The sequence below is a fragment of the Hemitrygon akajei genome, chromosome 31 (genome assembly GCF_048418815.1).
Source record: "Hemitrygon akajei chromosome 31, sHemAka1.3, whole genome shotgun sequence".
Classification (NCBI taxonomy): Eukaryota; Metazoa; Chordata; class Chondrichthyes; order Myliobatiformes; family Dasyatidae; genus Hemitrygon; species Hemitrygon akajei.
Window position 1 is genome coordinate 17,358,155 of NC_133154.1, and position 16,230 is coordinate 17,374,384.

The 16,230-nt window shown below is 45.8% G+C and overlaps 1 protein-coding gene across 1 annotated transcript in view; it reads left to right on the forward strand.

The window, feature by feature from the left end:
* Positions 1-16,230, forward strand: part of fam234b (family with sequence similarity 234 member B) — a 52,597-nt gene that overhangs the window by 1,469 nt on the left and 34,898 nt on the right. The window contains exons 3-5 of the mRNA XM_073033548.1: positions 317-727; positions 13,961-14,077; positions 15,932-16,117. Coding sequence (XP_072889649.1) covers positions 317-727; positions 13,961-14,077; positions 15,932-16,117 — 714 coding nt within the window. The remainder of the gene's footprint in view (positions 1-316; positions 728-13,960; positions 14,078-15,931; positions 16,118-16,230) is intronic.

Here is a 16,230-nt window from a genome sequence, read left to right on the forward strand (position 1 = left end):
CCCACTCTTGCCCTTCTTCCTTACCCCAACCTCCCCTCTGCTCCTCCCTCTTACCATTTCACAATGTCCCTCTCTCTGTTGCGCCCCTTCCCTCTTTCTTACCCCTCCTGTCCTCATCCTCAATCCCCTCCCTCTCCCACCTGCCTTACCGTCTACGCCTCTCCTGCCTCCTGCCTTACTCCCCTACTTTCTCATCCCTGTCTCTTTGTGACTAAAGATTGGGCTGAGATTTTGCAAAGAGTGGAAGTCATGTTAATGTGTGACGACTACGTACCTGAGACTAAAGTGTTACTTTATTCAATCTAATGTTTTCCAGGTAAAAAGTCCCATGATCTAGGAGAGTACGACCCTCTGCGGCAGGCTGACAGTGATGACAGTGCAGACGAAGGTGATGTCAACTACCAGAAAAATGGCAGCCTGCAGACTGAGGCGACCATTGAGGCTGTGCTCAACAGAGACGCAGACACTGTGGTTGAGATGCACTCGTTAAAGGTAAAACAATGCCGGTCAGATCCGCCCTGCTCAGCAGAGGTGCATGCAACTGAAGTGACAGACGAGTTCACTACGAAAACCAGGACTTCAATTCTTCCTTGCTTGCGGACATCTGCTTTCCTCCTCACTCTTATTTTGACCATGGTCCTGGTCTTAGTCTGTGCTTTCTTTATCCCGTGTCCGAAGAGGCATGCCTTGAAGACTTCGTGGAACAAAAGCCTCGGACAGGCGGCTGGTAAGCGATACTGAGAAGCTGGAGTGTAGTGGCAGCTCTGTTTACGTACTAGTGCGTTGGAGGAGGAGTGACACCCCTCATGACCTTCGCATATTGTGTTGCAGAATGCGGGAGTAAGAGCTGGCAATCCCTCCAGGGTCATGTGACTAACCTCTGAAGTGCCAGGGTGAGGAGGTGCCTATGCTGGGTAGAAACCACACATGCTCCAAAGGGCAGGGAATCTGTCACCCTTTGGCACGTTGCAGGTTTGGTGGGTATGATGTCTGGCAGGAAAGCCATTGGAGGACAGATAAAAGCACCAAACATTTCAATGATTAGTTCAGCACGCTTTGATCACTTTCCAGCGATAGGGTGAGCCTATGTGTTGGTGGAGATGTTATGAGAGTGCAACCCATGCCCTCTTTTTGTCACACCAGCTGTTAAGATAGAAGGAGCAAGTGATAGTATGTCTTGCTTCATGTTGACCCTGCCCTGTGGCTCAGTGTCCAGCATCTCCCAATGAGAATGCAGCAAGGGCCTTTTACAAGTGAAATGCTCTGCATGATTTACTTTTTAGTACTGTACACCATCTGCAAAGAAAACTCTTCCCTCTTATGTAACATAGGCAGTGGTAGGCAGAAGCCTCAGGAGCGAGGGGTGAAATATTGCTGGGAATAAACAGGAATGCTAGAGTTAACGTTGCAATTGTGTCAGCCAGGATCTGATCTTGTTGAATGATGGAGTGAGCTCGAGGTCTCAGTGCCCTACTTCTTTTCCTAATTTGTACTTTGTAGAACGAAATGTGTCATTGCAAGTTACATGGCAATAGCTGCAATAATTACCAAGATTTGTGCAACTTTGTTAGTGCAGCTTCAGCAACAGTGTACCCTCAGGGTGGAGACGCAACACTTTCTATTCCGTCAGTCCATGGGCTCCTCTTGAGCCAAGATGAGGCCACCCTCAGGAAGGAGGAGCAGTACCTTGTATTCTGTCGGGGTAGCCTCCAACCTGATGGTACAAATATAGATTTCTTTTTCCAGTAAAAAAAATCCCCTCCCTTCCTCTAGTCCCCACTCTGACCTTTTACCTCTTCTCATCTGCCTATCACTTTCCCTGTGTCCCATTCTCTTTCTCTTTCTCCTATGGTCCACTCTCCTCTCCCATCAGATTCTCCTCCAGCCCTCAATCTTTCCCACACCCCTGACTCCATCTATCACCTTCCAGCTAGCCTCCTTCACCTTCCCACCACCTTTCAATTCAGTCATCTACCCCTTTCCCTGTCAGTCCTGAGGAAGGGTCTCGGCCTGAAACGTTGACTTCATTTCCATAGATGCTGCCTGACCTGCTGAGTTTCTCCTGCATTTTGTGTGCGTCGTTTTGGATTTCCAGTATCTGCAGACTTTCTCGTGTTTATAATATCTGGTGTGTACATAGTGCCTTTAAGATGGTTAAATATCCTCTGATCCTTCACAGGAGATTTTTTTTTCGCAGCTAAAAAAGATGACCAAAGTCACTTATAGAACATTTAGAGGTCGGCTTCAGAGAATATCTCAAAGGAGGATGGAAAATGGAGATGGTGAAAGATTTAGAGAGTGAAATCAATTCCAGAGGTTAAATTCTAGTTTCGTCTCAACTTGTTTACTCCAAGGAGAAACCCTTTGGCTTCATTACTCTAACCCTGGAGCTAATGTCTGCAAGAAATTGAATCCTTCGATAGTACACAGTGACAAGTTTGTACTTTGATACTTTGAACTTTGAGCTGAAATTCTCATGGCTAGAACAGTTCTATTACTTTCTCTGGGACCTTCATGTTCTTTCAAAGTTAGTTGACCAGAACTGGATATAATACTCCATTTGTGGGCTAACTATGATTTGTACAACTTGAATCGTTGTTTTTGCACTCTATATTTTCCCACCTGTTATTAAATTGCTTAAGAATAGCAAGTGATCTATCTTTCTAACTAAATGTGAAAGACCCTGAATTTCTCCAGGAGGATGCATATGGTTCTCCTATGCATTAACCAATGTCTCGGATAATCATGAAAATGTGTAAGATACGAGGCAACTAATGTCCGTCTCGATTACCAGCATGTAATAATGGATAAGTATAATTGGTCAGTGGAGGTTTGTTCATTGTAATTTTCTGGCCAGCAATGAAGCAGACAGAGGACTAATCAAAGAAAGTATTTCTTTTATAGGATATAATTAGAATTTCTACACTACTTGTTGTCACTGACTGCTGTACAAACATTAAAGATTTGAGAAGGTTGGGAATGGGGAAGGGTGGAACAAAGGGAATGTCTTTGAGGGGATGAATAAGAAGCACCAGATGCAAAAATTAAACTGCTGAAAGAACTCAGTGGGTCAGGCAGCATCTGATAAGGTTTCAGGTAATCTGCTCCTCTTCTGACCTTTTTCTCCGATCTACCGGTTATTCTTACACCCCTAATCAGCCCGTTTCTTTCCACTCCTATCTGCCCATCACCCGACACACTGCGCCCACTGAATTCTCTTCTCCTCTCTGTCCCATTAGCCCAGCCCACCTCCCGTGTTTGGTTCCATGCTCACCCTCCCTTTCCTCTCAGATTCCATCATCTGTAGCCCTTTGTTGGCTCCTAGCCTTTATCACATTTTCTACTTTGCCCTTCCTCCCTGGATTCACCTATCACGTGTCAGTTCTTGCACCATCTCTTGCCCTCACCTCTTTATGCTGGCTGTCCTCCCCTCTGTCTTCCAGTCCAGATGAAGGGTCCCGACCTTCAACATTGACTGATTCTCCAGCCAATTGCGCTTTGGTTCCTGATCTCATCATCTATGGTCCCTTGTGTCTTTAAGTTCTAAAGAGTAGTTGAGCGGGGAAAACTTTTTCTTTTAAGCACAAGGGCGTGGTTGATACTTGGAACTTGCTGCCAGCAGAGGTGGTGGAATGAGATACAGTCACAATGTTTAAGAGTCGTTTAGACAGGCGCTTAAATCACGAGGACATGGTCCGAATGTGGCAGTGGATCTGTGTAGATGGGCAAAAAAGGCCATCGTGGACAGGATATGCTGCTGCCTCACAGTTTCCGTCCTGACCTCCGGTGCTGTCTATGTGGAGTTTGCATGTTCTCCCTGTAGTCCTGTCTCTTTCCACTGGCTGGTCCTCCCATTCCACAAAGTTGGGAGGTTTCTAGGGTAATTTGGCACTATAAATTGAAGGTGAATGGGAGAGTCTGGGGGGGGGGGGTTGCTGGTGAGAGGGGCCCGATGAGAATGTGGTGAGAGTAAAGTAGGATCGATGTAAGATTAGTGAAACTATGCGGGTGTCGGGTGGCACAGACGTGGTGGGTGAAGAGCCTGTTTCTGTGCTGTGTCTCTGACTGCACTTTGTAAGGTCCCTGGTAAAGGCAGCTCCTTACCCACTGAAGGAACGAGGAGCTCAGCAAGTCAGACAGCATCTGTGGAAATGATTAAACAGTCGACATCTCGGGCCAAGACCTTTCATCAGAACTGAAAGGAAAGGGAGGAAAATCCAGAATGAGAAGTGGAGAGGGGGGGATGGAGGCACGTAATGGGTGAAACAAGTGACGGGGAGGGGGGCATTCTGAGAAGCTGGGAGGGGATGGGTGGAAAGGCTGAAGAAGGAAGCTGACAGAAGAGGAGAGTGAGCCATAAGGGAGGGAGAGGGGAGCGATGGGCAGGTGAGCAGAGAAGGTGTGAGAGGGGAACCAGAATGGGGAATGGAAAAAGAGAGAAGGGGGGAGGGGAGAGGACGGACCAGAAGTTAGTGAAAGTGATGTTCATGCCGTTAGGTTGGAAGTTACAGGGACGGAACGTGGTGTTACTCCTCCAACCTGAAATTGGCTTCATTGTACTAGAGGAGGTCATGGAACGACATGTTAGAATGGGAAGTAGAATTAAGATGGGTTGCCACCAGGAAATCCCACCTTTAATGGCGGATGGAGCGGAAGCTCTCTTTACAACCCTCTGATGTCACTTTCAAGGAATTATAGATCTGTATTCCAGATCCCTTTGTACCACGGACACCTCAGTGCCCTACAATTCATTGTAAGTTCCACCTAGTTTGTTCTGCCAAAGTGCAACACCTCATATTTGTCTGCGTTAAATTCCTTCTCCTGTTTTTCAGCTTTTTTTCTGCTGCCCCAAATACTGCTGTGAGTTTCAACAGCCATTCTTGCTGTTCACTACAACGCCAGTTGTGGTGTCATCTGCAAAAATGCTGTTCCAGGTTACCACATTCTCATCTAAATCTTTAATATAGATGCTGAACAACAGCAGACAGCACACCACTAGTTATAGGCCTCCAATCAGGGAGACAACCATCTCCTATCACTCTCTGTATTCTCCCACTAAACCAATGCTGAATCCAATTTACTACTTCGTCTTGGCCGAACCTTCTGGACCAACCTCCCATGTGGGACTTGGTCAAAGTCCATTTAGACGATGTCCATCACCTTCCTTTCTTCAACCTTATTGGTTATCGGCCCACCAAAAAAAAACTCTATAAGATTGTGATGTTGAAAGGGTGAACTTTTGGTCTCCCCTCTCACTGTGGAAGGAGCATGTCAAAGTGCTGGGTTATGGACTGCATTTTCTGATGGACCTAGGCCACAGTCTCTCTGTGGGCTTTGCTTGCTTGGTGGGTGGTGGGGAGGGGGAGGGTTGATGCTTTTGCGTGGGAGGAAGGGAGGGTTGCTTTGGGGGTTCTGAAGTTTTTCCGTCATTCATTCTTTGGGGTTTTCTTTTGCGGATGTCTGTGAAGAGTAAGAATTTCAGGTTGTGTACTGTATACATTCCCTGATATTGACTGGAACCCTTGAACCATTGAATAAACCCACCTCAGGGATTTCAAGAGGAGATGGTTACAGTAATGGGAGATGAAGTGAAAGTCGTTGTTATGTAAGAACAAATAATTTTTAAGAATAGTTAGAAAGGCCCAATAAGCCTTACCTTCTCAAACAAGCTGTCCTTATGCCCTGGACGTTTCAGTTTACTCGCTTGTTTGTGTCTCCCCAGAAGCTCATGATTACTATCCTCCCTGTTAATTTAGTCGTGGTTTTTCGTGCTTTTCAAATGACCAGGAGACGCAGAAAATTCTTCAAGAAGGGTTAAACTTTAATTTGCAAATCAAAGTTGAGACAGTCATTGAGCTAGTCGCTGATTGCCTCCCGATTTTCGGACCCAGCCGCTTTTTAAAGCAAACCTGGTTTAGCTGCATTAACATATCCAAGCGGTGCATATCACAGTACATCCGTTACTATTGTTTTTACCTATTGACTTATTCGTTCTAGTCGACTATATAGTTTTAATTACACAGCAGACAACTTGTCTCCTACATAGCTTTAGTTACACAGCTGACACGTTCAAAGCAAAATATCTCTTAGCTACTTTTCATTAACACATATTGTCTCCTACATTCAATTGGATACATGCAGAGCCCATAAATTTCAGAGCTGACTACCTCTGATTAGCATATATTAACACATCATTGTCTTTTAGCATTTCACACAGTTTTGGTTACACAGCAACTGCACAGCTGGCGACCGCTCCCAGCCACCTCTCCCTAGCATATACCAACACACCATAGTTTTTAGCATTAAGTTTTATACTCCATAATATTTTATACTCCAATATATCCCCCCTTTGAGACCCCTCCGGGTCTCACACTCACACGGAGAGAAGACTAAGAGTCTGCGCACAGAAGCCCCAATAAACTCAAGCACTTATTCCCAAATCTCGGGTTAAACTAAAACTTCCTGCGCCAAGACCTCAAAGTATTCTCTCCCTGTTACCCTGGGCCGCTGAGCCAAAAACCTGTCCCTTTGTACCTGAGACAGGGAAAAAGACTCAAAAGCCCTTACAATCTACTCCCACACTGTTGTTTGGCTCCTGTTCATCCTGCAGGTGTTGTAGGCTGTAACGATACATTTTCGGTGTTTCTGTCTCCACTACGCTAGCTTCGGCAATCGTCACGAGCATCGGAAATTGTTTGGTTGCAGTACGCACTACAAGAGATTTGAGACAAGGAAGAAAACAGCACAGCACAAGCACACAGCTCAACAATATAATACTGACAGTTATTGCTACTTTAGTCAGCCATGCTCCCCATCCTCCGAGTCTACTTTCTAACCAATCAAATAACTGATGTCCGAACCCTGCATTCTGTTTGACCTCCATCCGCAGATTCCTTAACTTATCCATTGCTCTGATGAAAGACCCTTCTGGGCTAGTATTGTTCGGTATGAAAGTGCAGCATTGTTCTCCAAACATTACACACACACCCCCTTTCTCTGCCAAAAGCCAAACCAGTACCTGTTTTGCCACGCCACCCTGCTAGTGGCATCCAGCTGTTGCCCTAAGGCCTCCAGTGCATCATCGGTGTAGTTGATGAACCTCTGTTGATTGTAGTATATATAGTTTATCCATTCAACATTTTTGCTTACCCCTATCACAGGTATGATAGCTTCCCAGTGAGCATCTCGTGCGGTGTCAGGCATGTTATTCGATTAGTTTGCATGCGGTAACTCATCAGTGCTAACGGTAAAGCATCGACCCAAATAAGTTTAGTATCTGCACAAATTTCGTTTAGATTGGCTTTCAGGGTTCCATTAATTCTCTCTACCATGCCCTGCGACTGAGGGTGGTATACACATGCATATCTTTGTTTTATCCTCAGCGCCTGTAGTACCAGTTTGACCACTTTCTGGATAAAAGCTGAACCATTGTTTGAGCTAACTTCTGTAGGTATTCCAAACCTGGGGATTACTTCATTTGTCAGGAATTTTACCACTGTCTTTATCATGTCTACGTAATCGATCACTAAATGTTCAAATGGTCCTTCAGGTACAGGAATGTGGCCTATTGGGGTGGAAATTCCCTTCCGAACATCATTTTGTGCGCATACCTCGCACTGTGATAAGACAAAGTCCACTGAAGCCTGTAAATAGGGTGACCAAGAACCATCCTTCTTTATTTCCCTTATCACTTCCCCCCTTGCACAATGGTCCATCCCATGCGCTTCTGAAATCAGAATCGTCAGTGGGTGGGCGCTACCAACAAACCGTCTTCCGTGCTCCACAAGCCTTCCGGGTTCTGCTTGGCCCCCCCCCCCCTTTTTCTCCACATTGTCTGTTCTGCCAAAGTTGCCTTACCTTGTATTTCAATTAGGTCCTCTACCCCAGGTTCTGGAGTTAGGCTTACCTGGGGGGCAATGACAGCTGACGTACATCCAGACGCTTTTCTAGCTGCCTCGTCTGCAGCTTGATTTCCCTTTGTTATTACATTGTTTCCCTTTTTATGTGCCTGGCATTTTACTATAGCCAATGCTTTAGGTTTCATTATGGCTTTTATTAAATCTAGAATTTGCTGACAATGTTGTATGGGATCTCCGCTACTTTTTTTTAAAACCTCTCTGCGTCCACACTGCCCCGAACAAATGGCATACTCCGTGAGCATATGCTGAATCAGTATAGATGTCTACTTTCTCACCTTCCATCATTTCACACGCAGCTGTCAAAGCTTTGAGTTCTGCTAGTTGGGCGGAACATGGTTGGGGACAGGACTCCATCCTAATAATCTGATAGCTCGACTGATCCTGCTGCACCACTGAGAATCCTGCGTGATTTCCATCATAATCCCTATAACAAGAGCCATCTACGAACAGAACCTTTTTATCCATCTCCTCTAGTGGTTCTGACCGTAAATCTGCTCTCAATTTGGCAAATGCCATCGTCTTCCCTACACAATCATGGGGTTCTCCTTCATAGTCTAAAGGGATAAAATTGGCTATATTACTGGTAGTGCATCTCTGTATAGTTATGTCAGGAAATGTCAATAGCATCTGATACGCTGCTATCCTGGCTGGTGTCAACACAAATTTCCCTCTTTCCAGCAGTTCTGCTACTTTGTGGTGCTGACTGCAATTCCTGCTTAATAGTACTGAAAGCTATCTCTGCCTCTCCATTCCACTGTAAGTCGTTCTTTAAATTAGTATGTCCTGCTTCTTTCATTATCTTTCTTAAAGGTGCCACAATCTCAGCATATTCTCCTATCCAATCTGAGCTGTAGCCTGCCATTCCCAAAAAGGTCATCATCTGCCCTACAGTCTGGGGTTTTGGGGCCTTAGCTATTGCCTCAATCTGATCTGGTGCTATCGCCTTCACTCCCTTGGATATTACCCTGCCTAAGCACTCCACTTGCTGCGTGCAGAATTGCAGTTTCTTTTTGGATACTTTATGTCCTCCGTGCACTAGCTTCTCTAACAGAGTTACAGTGTCCTGCTTACACTGTTCCTCGCTGTGGGAGCAAATCAACAGGTCATTCACATATTGTAACAATGTACTTTCCAATGGCATGCCCTCTAGGTCTGCCTTCAATACCTGATTAAAAATGTGTGGTGAATGTTTAAATCCTTGCGGCATTCTGGTATAGGTATACTGAGCATCTCTGTAGGTAAATGCAAACAAATCTGAAGCACTCCTATTTTAAGCACCCCCTGCACTGTCGACGCTATTCCTTCTTTATTTTCTGGTCTTAGATGGTATTGTGGTCTCCTGGGTGGAATCGCCTCCCTTTTCAGCTTATTTCCACCGGACTAGCTGTTTTTATTTTCCCTACGTCCGCGTCATGCTGTGACCACAGAATAGACGGCAACTCATCTAACCTTTTATCTTTCTGCTGGCCTCTTTCCTTTCCCAGCACGGGCATGTGTGGTTGGGGAGTTATTTCGACCTCTCTCATTGTCCCTACCATATCTACACTTACCATTATTTTAATACAATTGTTGTCTTCTGATATCCACACCGCTGGCATGATTTTCCTCCACACTGTTACGGTTTCAGCACTCTTAACTGAAGGTCCTAAGTCTTTAGACTGATATCCCTTATTTATCAACAACGTTACGTGGGGCGCCGCCTCCGGTATCCTGTACAATTTTTCTAAAAAGGTGTTCCACTTAACTTGTAAAGCTGCCCCTTGCTTTCCAATTATCACAGCCTCCCCTTCCAGGTGCTGCTGGGTACATACCTCTAGGCGCTGTCTCTCCTCTAACTCCCTGTTCTGAGTCTCATCAAAATCACTGTACAATGTAGCTCAGATTTGGGCATTACAGCCCTAGGTAATATAGCCTGCACGCCCTTTTTCCATTTTTCGCAGGTTTCCTGAATCTGATCTGCAATATCTCCTATCCAAAAGACATTAGCCTTCTTGTCTTCTTGCACTATCAATTGAGCCCCTGCTCTTTTCACACTCAGCCCATTTCTGGTGCACTCTAATTTTAATTCCAGTTTCAACAAGGCATCTCTGCCTAACAAATTAATCGGAGTTCCTTTAAATACTAGCACCGGCAAAACAATTTCTTTACTTCCCATTCTCAACCGCACTGGAGCCGTGCACTGTGTTAACTGTGTTCCCGAGAACCCTACCGTCTTAATAAACCTTCCTGACATGGGAAGGTGAAGGGCATACTGTGGCTGGCTGATTACATTCCCAGCACAATCTCTCTACCTCTCTTTCCCACTGTCTTCTCACTGGTCTCCTTTGCCCATAGCTCCTCTGTCCCCCTCCTTGGGACTTCCAGTCCTGTCTGGGCTGTTTGAATTTAATTTGTTCCTGATAGAACATTTGTGGGGATGCTCCCTCAAAGTTAATTATTGGCATGGGGTTTTCCAGCCCTTGTCTTACAGTATGATCGGCCCCTCCATATAGCGGTGTTTTGTCCAGTTCGATGGCTGTACTCGAACCGGTGGCTGCTGGCAGCATCTTTTTATTTTTCTCTTTTTCCTTCTTTTTGAGTTCTTTGAGCTGCATTTGTGTTAACCTTCTTTGCACCGCTTCCTGCTGCTCAGCCAACCTTTGTTTGTCTTTCTAGTATTTCTCAACGGCATGGACTACGTGGTCTCTAAATTCTTGTGGGGTTTTTGACGTTAGCCCAACCACCTCCTCCAGTTTGGATTTTACTTGTGGCTGCATTGCATCCAAAATGCTATGTCGGAACAGTGAGGTCATAAATAAGTTATTCTCCACCTCTTGCTCAGTCTCCAGTCTCCACCTTTTCAACTGGTTTTCTACGTAGGCTGCTGGGTTTTCAGTGTCTCCCAGTGGATCCCCTTTTAAGGCTCTGGGGTCCACTTTGGGCAGATAAAGCTTTCTGAGGGCCTGCCATACCCTCTGCCTCACTCTGTCAAACCCGTCTCCATCAGTTCTTGGGTCGTTCGAGTTTACTATGCCAGCCATTTCCATTAGTTCATTAAATTTGGAGGTTCCCATCAACCTTATCAATAGTGCCTTCAAATCTCCCGTAGCCAATAATCGTCCCGCTGTTTCTTCTTCAAAGGCTCTAATCCATTTCCCTGCTCCTACATGTAGATTGGGCAGAGTGTTTTTTAGCCCTTCTAGGTCCTGGGATCCCCAAGGGATATACTGCACTTGTCCTGATCCTTTAACTAACAACAGCATCATTCTTCCTCCTCCTTCCCACCTGCCCTGGCTTTCCTCCTCACCTGACTCCCCATCTGTCTCAGGGTATGTCTTTACTGCCTCCCACACAAATGTCTCCGGGGTTCTGCTCTTCCCTCGGTCTCCCTGTGGAATCCTTCCTTTCTGTCTTGATTCAATACCTGTTTGGCCCCTTGAATATTTTTCGCATCTCTCCTGGCAATCCCCTTTTTGTAACTTACCTGACTCTCTCTCTACTTCCGCAAGCCGCTCCCCTACTGCCTCCTTCTGTCCTTCTAGGTTTCTGCCCCCTACCTCTTCCCCATAAATTCTCACACCCTCTCTCTCTCTCCACTTAACTCTTGCTCCTCCAATGAGCCACTCTCTTTTCTAGTCTGTTTATTTCTATGGTATAACCAATACTCCACATACTCCTTTTCCTCTCTCAAGTATTTCATCCGTTCAATCTGTTCTTGCATTTCTCTCTGTACCTGTTCTACCTTTATCTTTTCTGCCTGTATCTCCTGCCATATCGCCGCTTTTTCCTTCTCATTTTGTTTTTTCTCCTGCTCATTATCCCAAACCTGTACTTCTCCCTGCATGTTTACTGTTCCCGTCAGCAGGGGGCAGTGCTTAGGGGTTCCTTCCTCATTATAGGGAGGGGGGTTTTCTGTTTCTTTCGCATCCAGGTACAGAGCTGAAGCCAGCCTCTCACTGTACCTTTCTCTCTCTCTCTCTCTCTCTCTCTCTCTCTCTCTCTCTCTCTCTCTCTCTCTCTCTCTCTCTCTCTCTCTCTCTCTCTCTCTCTCTCTCTCTCTCTCTCTCTCTCTCTCTCTCTCTCTCTCTCTCTCTCTCTCTCTCTCTCTCTCTCTCTCTCTCTCTCTCTCTCTCTCTCTCCCTCTCTCTCTCTCTCCCTCCCTCCCTCCCTCCCTCCCTCCCTCCCTCCCAGCACCTCTCTATCTTTCTCACTTGCAATCAATATTCTACCTGTCCTCCTCAGCCTTTCTCCCTCCGTTCTAAAGAGTTTTAGCACTTCCATTTCTTGTTCTCTTTTTTGCTCCCTTTTCGTAGATTTATCTTTTGATTTGTACTTTTTAGTTAGTTCCTCCATTTTTTCGCACAAACTTACATCAAATGTTCCTTCTTTTGGCCACTTTGTGACCAGGTTTTTGGTTCTTTTTTCCCATTTTTCTGAAGTTTTTGTGATCTCATTTTGAAAAAATGGGAATTTTTTGCTCAGAATCTCTACTGCTGTTCCTTTACCTGTCATGTTATTCTCTCTTGTTAATGTATTTCAGAGATTCACAGGTTGTTTACTGGATAATATTATTTACTCTAATTCTACACCTATTCTAACACCTCGCCCGAGCAGACCCTTCTGTCTTAAGGCGGTAACCACGAGGACTTTTTCCCTAATTCTATTCTAACACCTCACCCGAGCAGACCCTTCTTCTCTTAAGGCGGTAACCGCGAGGACTTTTTCCCTAATTCTATTCTAACACCTCACCCGAGCAGACCCTTCTTCTCTTAAGGCGGTAACCGCGAGGACTTTTTCCCTAATTCTATTCTAACACCTCACCCGAGCAGACCCTTCTTCTCTTAAGGCGGTAACCGCGAGGACTTTTTCCCTAATTCTATTCTAACACCTCGCCCGAGCAGACCCTTCTTCTCTTAAGGCGGTAACCGCGAGGACTTTTTCCCTAATTCTATTCTAACACCTCGCCCGAGCAGACCCTTCTTCTCTTAAGGCGATAACCGCGAGGACTTTTTCTTAACGTATTAACTTATTTGTACTTACCCTCACTGCAGTGTTCTTGAGCAATCCTCTGAGCCTCCTGTTAACCCCCAATTCTGCCAGATTCTTTGGACCGGAGAGACCCTTTGGCAGCGGTTCCACACTTCCGAGACTCCAAGACCTCCTCAAAGCCAACAGAATTCTTAGTCCAAATTGTCGCAAAAAGCGCTTTCCTTTTGTTTTGGGTGCACCCTTAATTCTGTTAGCCTTGTGGGGGTCCCTAGAGGACTGGGAAGCGTTCCCAATCTGCCGTTTCCCTTCCGCGGGTCTCTGCCCGATCCTGTTCGTGACGCCAATTATGTCGTGGTTTTTTGTGCTTTTCAAATGACCAGGAGATGCAGAAAATTCTTCAAGAAGGGTTAAACTTTAATTTGCAAATCAAAGTTGAGACAGTCATTGAGCTAGTCGCTGAATGCCTCCCGATTTTCGGACCCAGCCGCTTTTTAAAGCAAACCTGGTTTAGCTGCATTAACATATCCAAGCGGTGCATATCACAGTACATCCGTTACTATTGTTTTTACCTATCGACTTATTCGTTCTAGTCGACTATACAGTTTTAATTACACAGCAGACAACTTGTCTCCTACATAGCTTTAGTTACACAGCTGACATGTTCAAAGCAAAATATTCATCCGTTACTATTGTTTTTACCTATTGACTTATTCGTTCTAGTCGACTATATAGTTTTAATTACACAGCAGACAACTTGTCTCCTACATAGCTTTAGTTACACAGCTGACATGTTCAAAGCAAAATATCTCTTAGCTACTTTTCATTAACACATATTGTCTCCTACATTCAATTGGAAACATGCAGAGCCCATAAATTTCAGAGCTGACTACCTCTGATTAGCATATATTAACACATCATTGTCTTTTAGCATTTCACACAGTTTTGGTTACACAGCAACTGCACAGCTGGCAACCGCTCCCAGCCACCTCTCCCTAGCATATACCAACACACCATAGTTTTTAGCATTAAGTTTTATACTCCAATAAATTTAGTCTTTTGTTTTCCTTCCACAGGTTTCCCACCAGCGATCACCCTTTGGGATGTCAACAATGACCAAGTTTCCGACGTTATTATTTCGTTCAGCTCCACTGGGAAAGTCCGAGACCAAAGAGGCACCCTCAGGTCACAAGGTAATACAAGGCAGGATTTGGCCTATTCAGTTAACATCACTGTCCCATTTTGACGTGCTTCGTAACCAGTTCAGAATGGTACCTACAAAACCCATCTCTGATTACTGTTGCAGAGTTTTTGAAACCCACTGCTGCAGAATCACACCCATAAAAGCCCTGGTTTCAAACTCTTGAAATCTACGGTGATATTCCTTGAGGTTCTCCCTGCCTTTCAGTCCTGCCCCTGCATGAGTTATCTCCAAGTCAGTCATTCACACTCGTCATTATCACTCTCTATGGTGTCCTGCACTCAGTGATCTTGCCTCTGAGCTATCTCCCAGGCACTGTGACTCTGCTCCCACCCACACTCACTCTCCAGACTGGACCATGACCTTGTCTGTTCTCTCCTTCCCTGCTAATTCTTCCACTCTTGTGTGCAGATGAGGCATGTAACTAAACACGGGCGTGCAATAGTGAGTTAACTTTGGTGAATGTTTCTTCTCAGCACTGACAACCTGCTGACGCGTTTGCTAGGAATCAAGTGTACTGAACTGGAATCCAGTAAGAAGAACAGCAAGGCTGTTTTTATCAGTGGTGTAGACAAGGCATAGAAGGACACAGTCCTAATGGGGCAAGTGGAATTACTGTGGATGGGCAAAAAGGTCTGTGTGGCTTCGAAGGGCCCATTTCTGTGCTGTATGACTTTGAGGAGGTTACAAGTGTTTATATTCTGGAGTTCTCAGTAACTGGCAGTTCCTCAAACTGAATCTATTTGTGAGAAACAAGGGAAGATCTGCAGACGCTGGAAACCCCAGCAACACACGCAAAATGCTGGAGGAACTCAGGCAGCATTTAGGAAAACAGTACAGTCGATGTTCTGGGCCAAAACCCTTCGGCAGGACTTCAGGTTTCGGCCCAAAACGTCGACTGCTTACGAGTAAACATAGACTATTATTCGTAGGAGATTTAATGGAGGTGTTAATGGGCATATGTAAGGGATTAGGTTACAGGGAATTCAGTAGTGGAATGGGATTAACTGAATAGCTCTGAGAGTCAATGAGCCAAATGATCTCCCATATTATAGGAAATAAGATGAATGTACAGTACTGTGAAACAGCCTTAAGCACATGTGCCTAAGGTGCCTAAGACTTTTGCACAGAACTGTAGTAATTTTCTATATTGCACTGTACTGGTGCTGCAAAAAAAAGCAAATTTCATGACATATGTGAGTGCTGATAAACCTGATTCTGATAGTGGGAAGGGGGCAGGGAGAGGGGAATCACGTTTGGGAAAAGGGGAAGGGAGAGGGGAGGGAGCAGGAAGCACCAGAGAGACATTCTGTAATGATCAATAAACCAAATGTTTGGAATCAAATGGCCTTGCCTGGTGTCTCAGGGCTGGGTGTGTCTGCACCTGCACCACCCCCCACTACCGACTCTCCTCCGCGGCACTTCACATTGATAAATGCAGTCCCGTGCAGAAGTCTCAGGCGGCCTAGCTGTGTATATGTGCCTACGAACTTTGCACGGTATTGTGAGCGTCACAGGTCAGGATACTGTCCTGTGGGGAACTGTTGAAAGTTCCCCATTTCCAGCCTCCACGGGCACGAGCAGTCTGACGTTTGATATTGTTGAGTCCGCACCCGAGGAAGGGTGTGGAGCAACAGCACCCTGACGGAGAAGGCCAGACTGCAAGCTGACAGACCTGTGACCTTGAACAGCACGTGCAAGGCCGAGGAGAGGTTACCTCGGTACCCTGGGCATCTCGTCTTCACCATCAAGGGGGTCCTGGACAGTGCCAAGTGCATTAGTAGCAAAGTGAATAACCCGGTAGTTGTCAGGAAGTGGGAGCGTGACTTCTCTTTTGTTTCCTCAGCCAGCTTGAAGCTCCAAGTGTCGGTGGCGGTGTTGTCGGGGGTGGACGGCAGTGTTCTGTGGACGACCCCAGCCTCCGAGCGGCTGAAGTTCATCCACTGTGGCGTCGGCTACACCAACGGAAAGGGCACCATCTGCATCCTGGTTGGAGTCAATCATATGCTGAAGGCTGTTAACAGCAGCACAGGTGTGCAGGCCTCCCCCCACCCCCCAAAAACACCCCGCCCTCGCCCAAGAGAGCCTGGAAACCTGCCCTCAGAACTTTGTGGTATCTGGGTGTCTCCTCCAGAACGTTCTGTT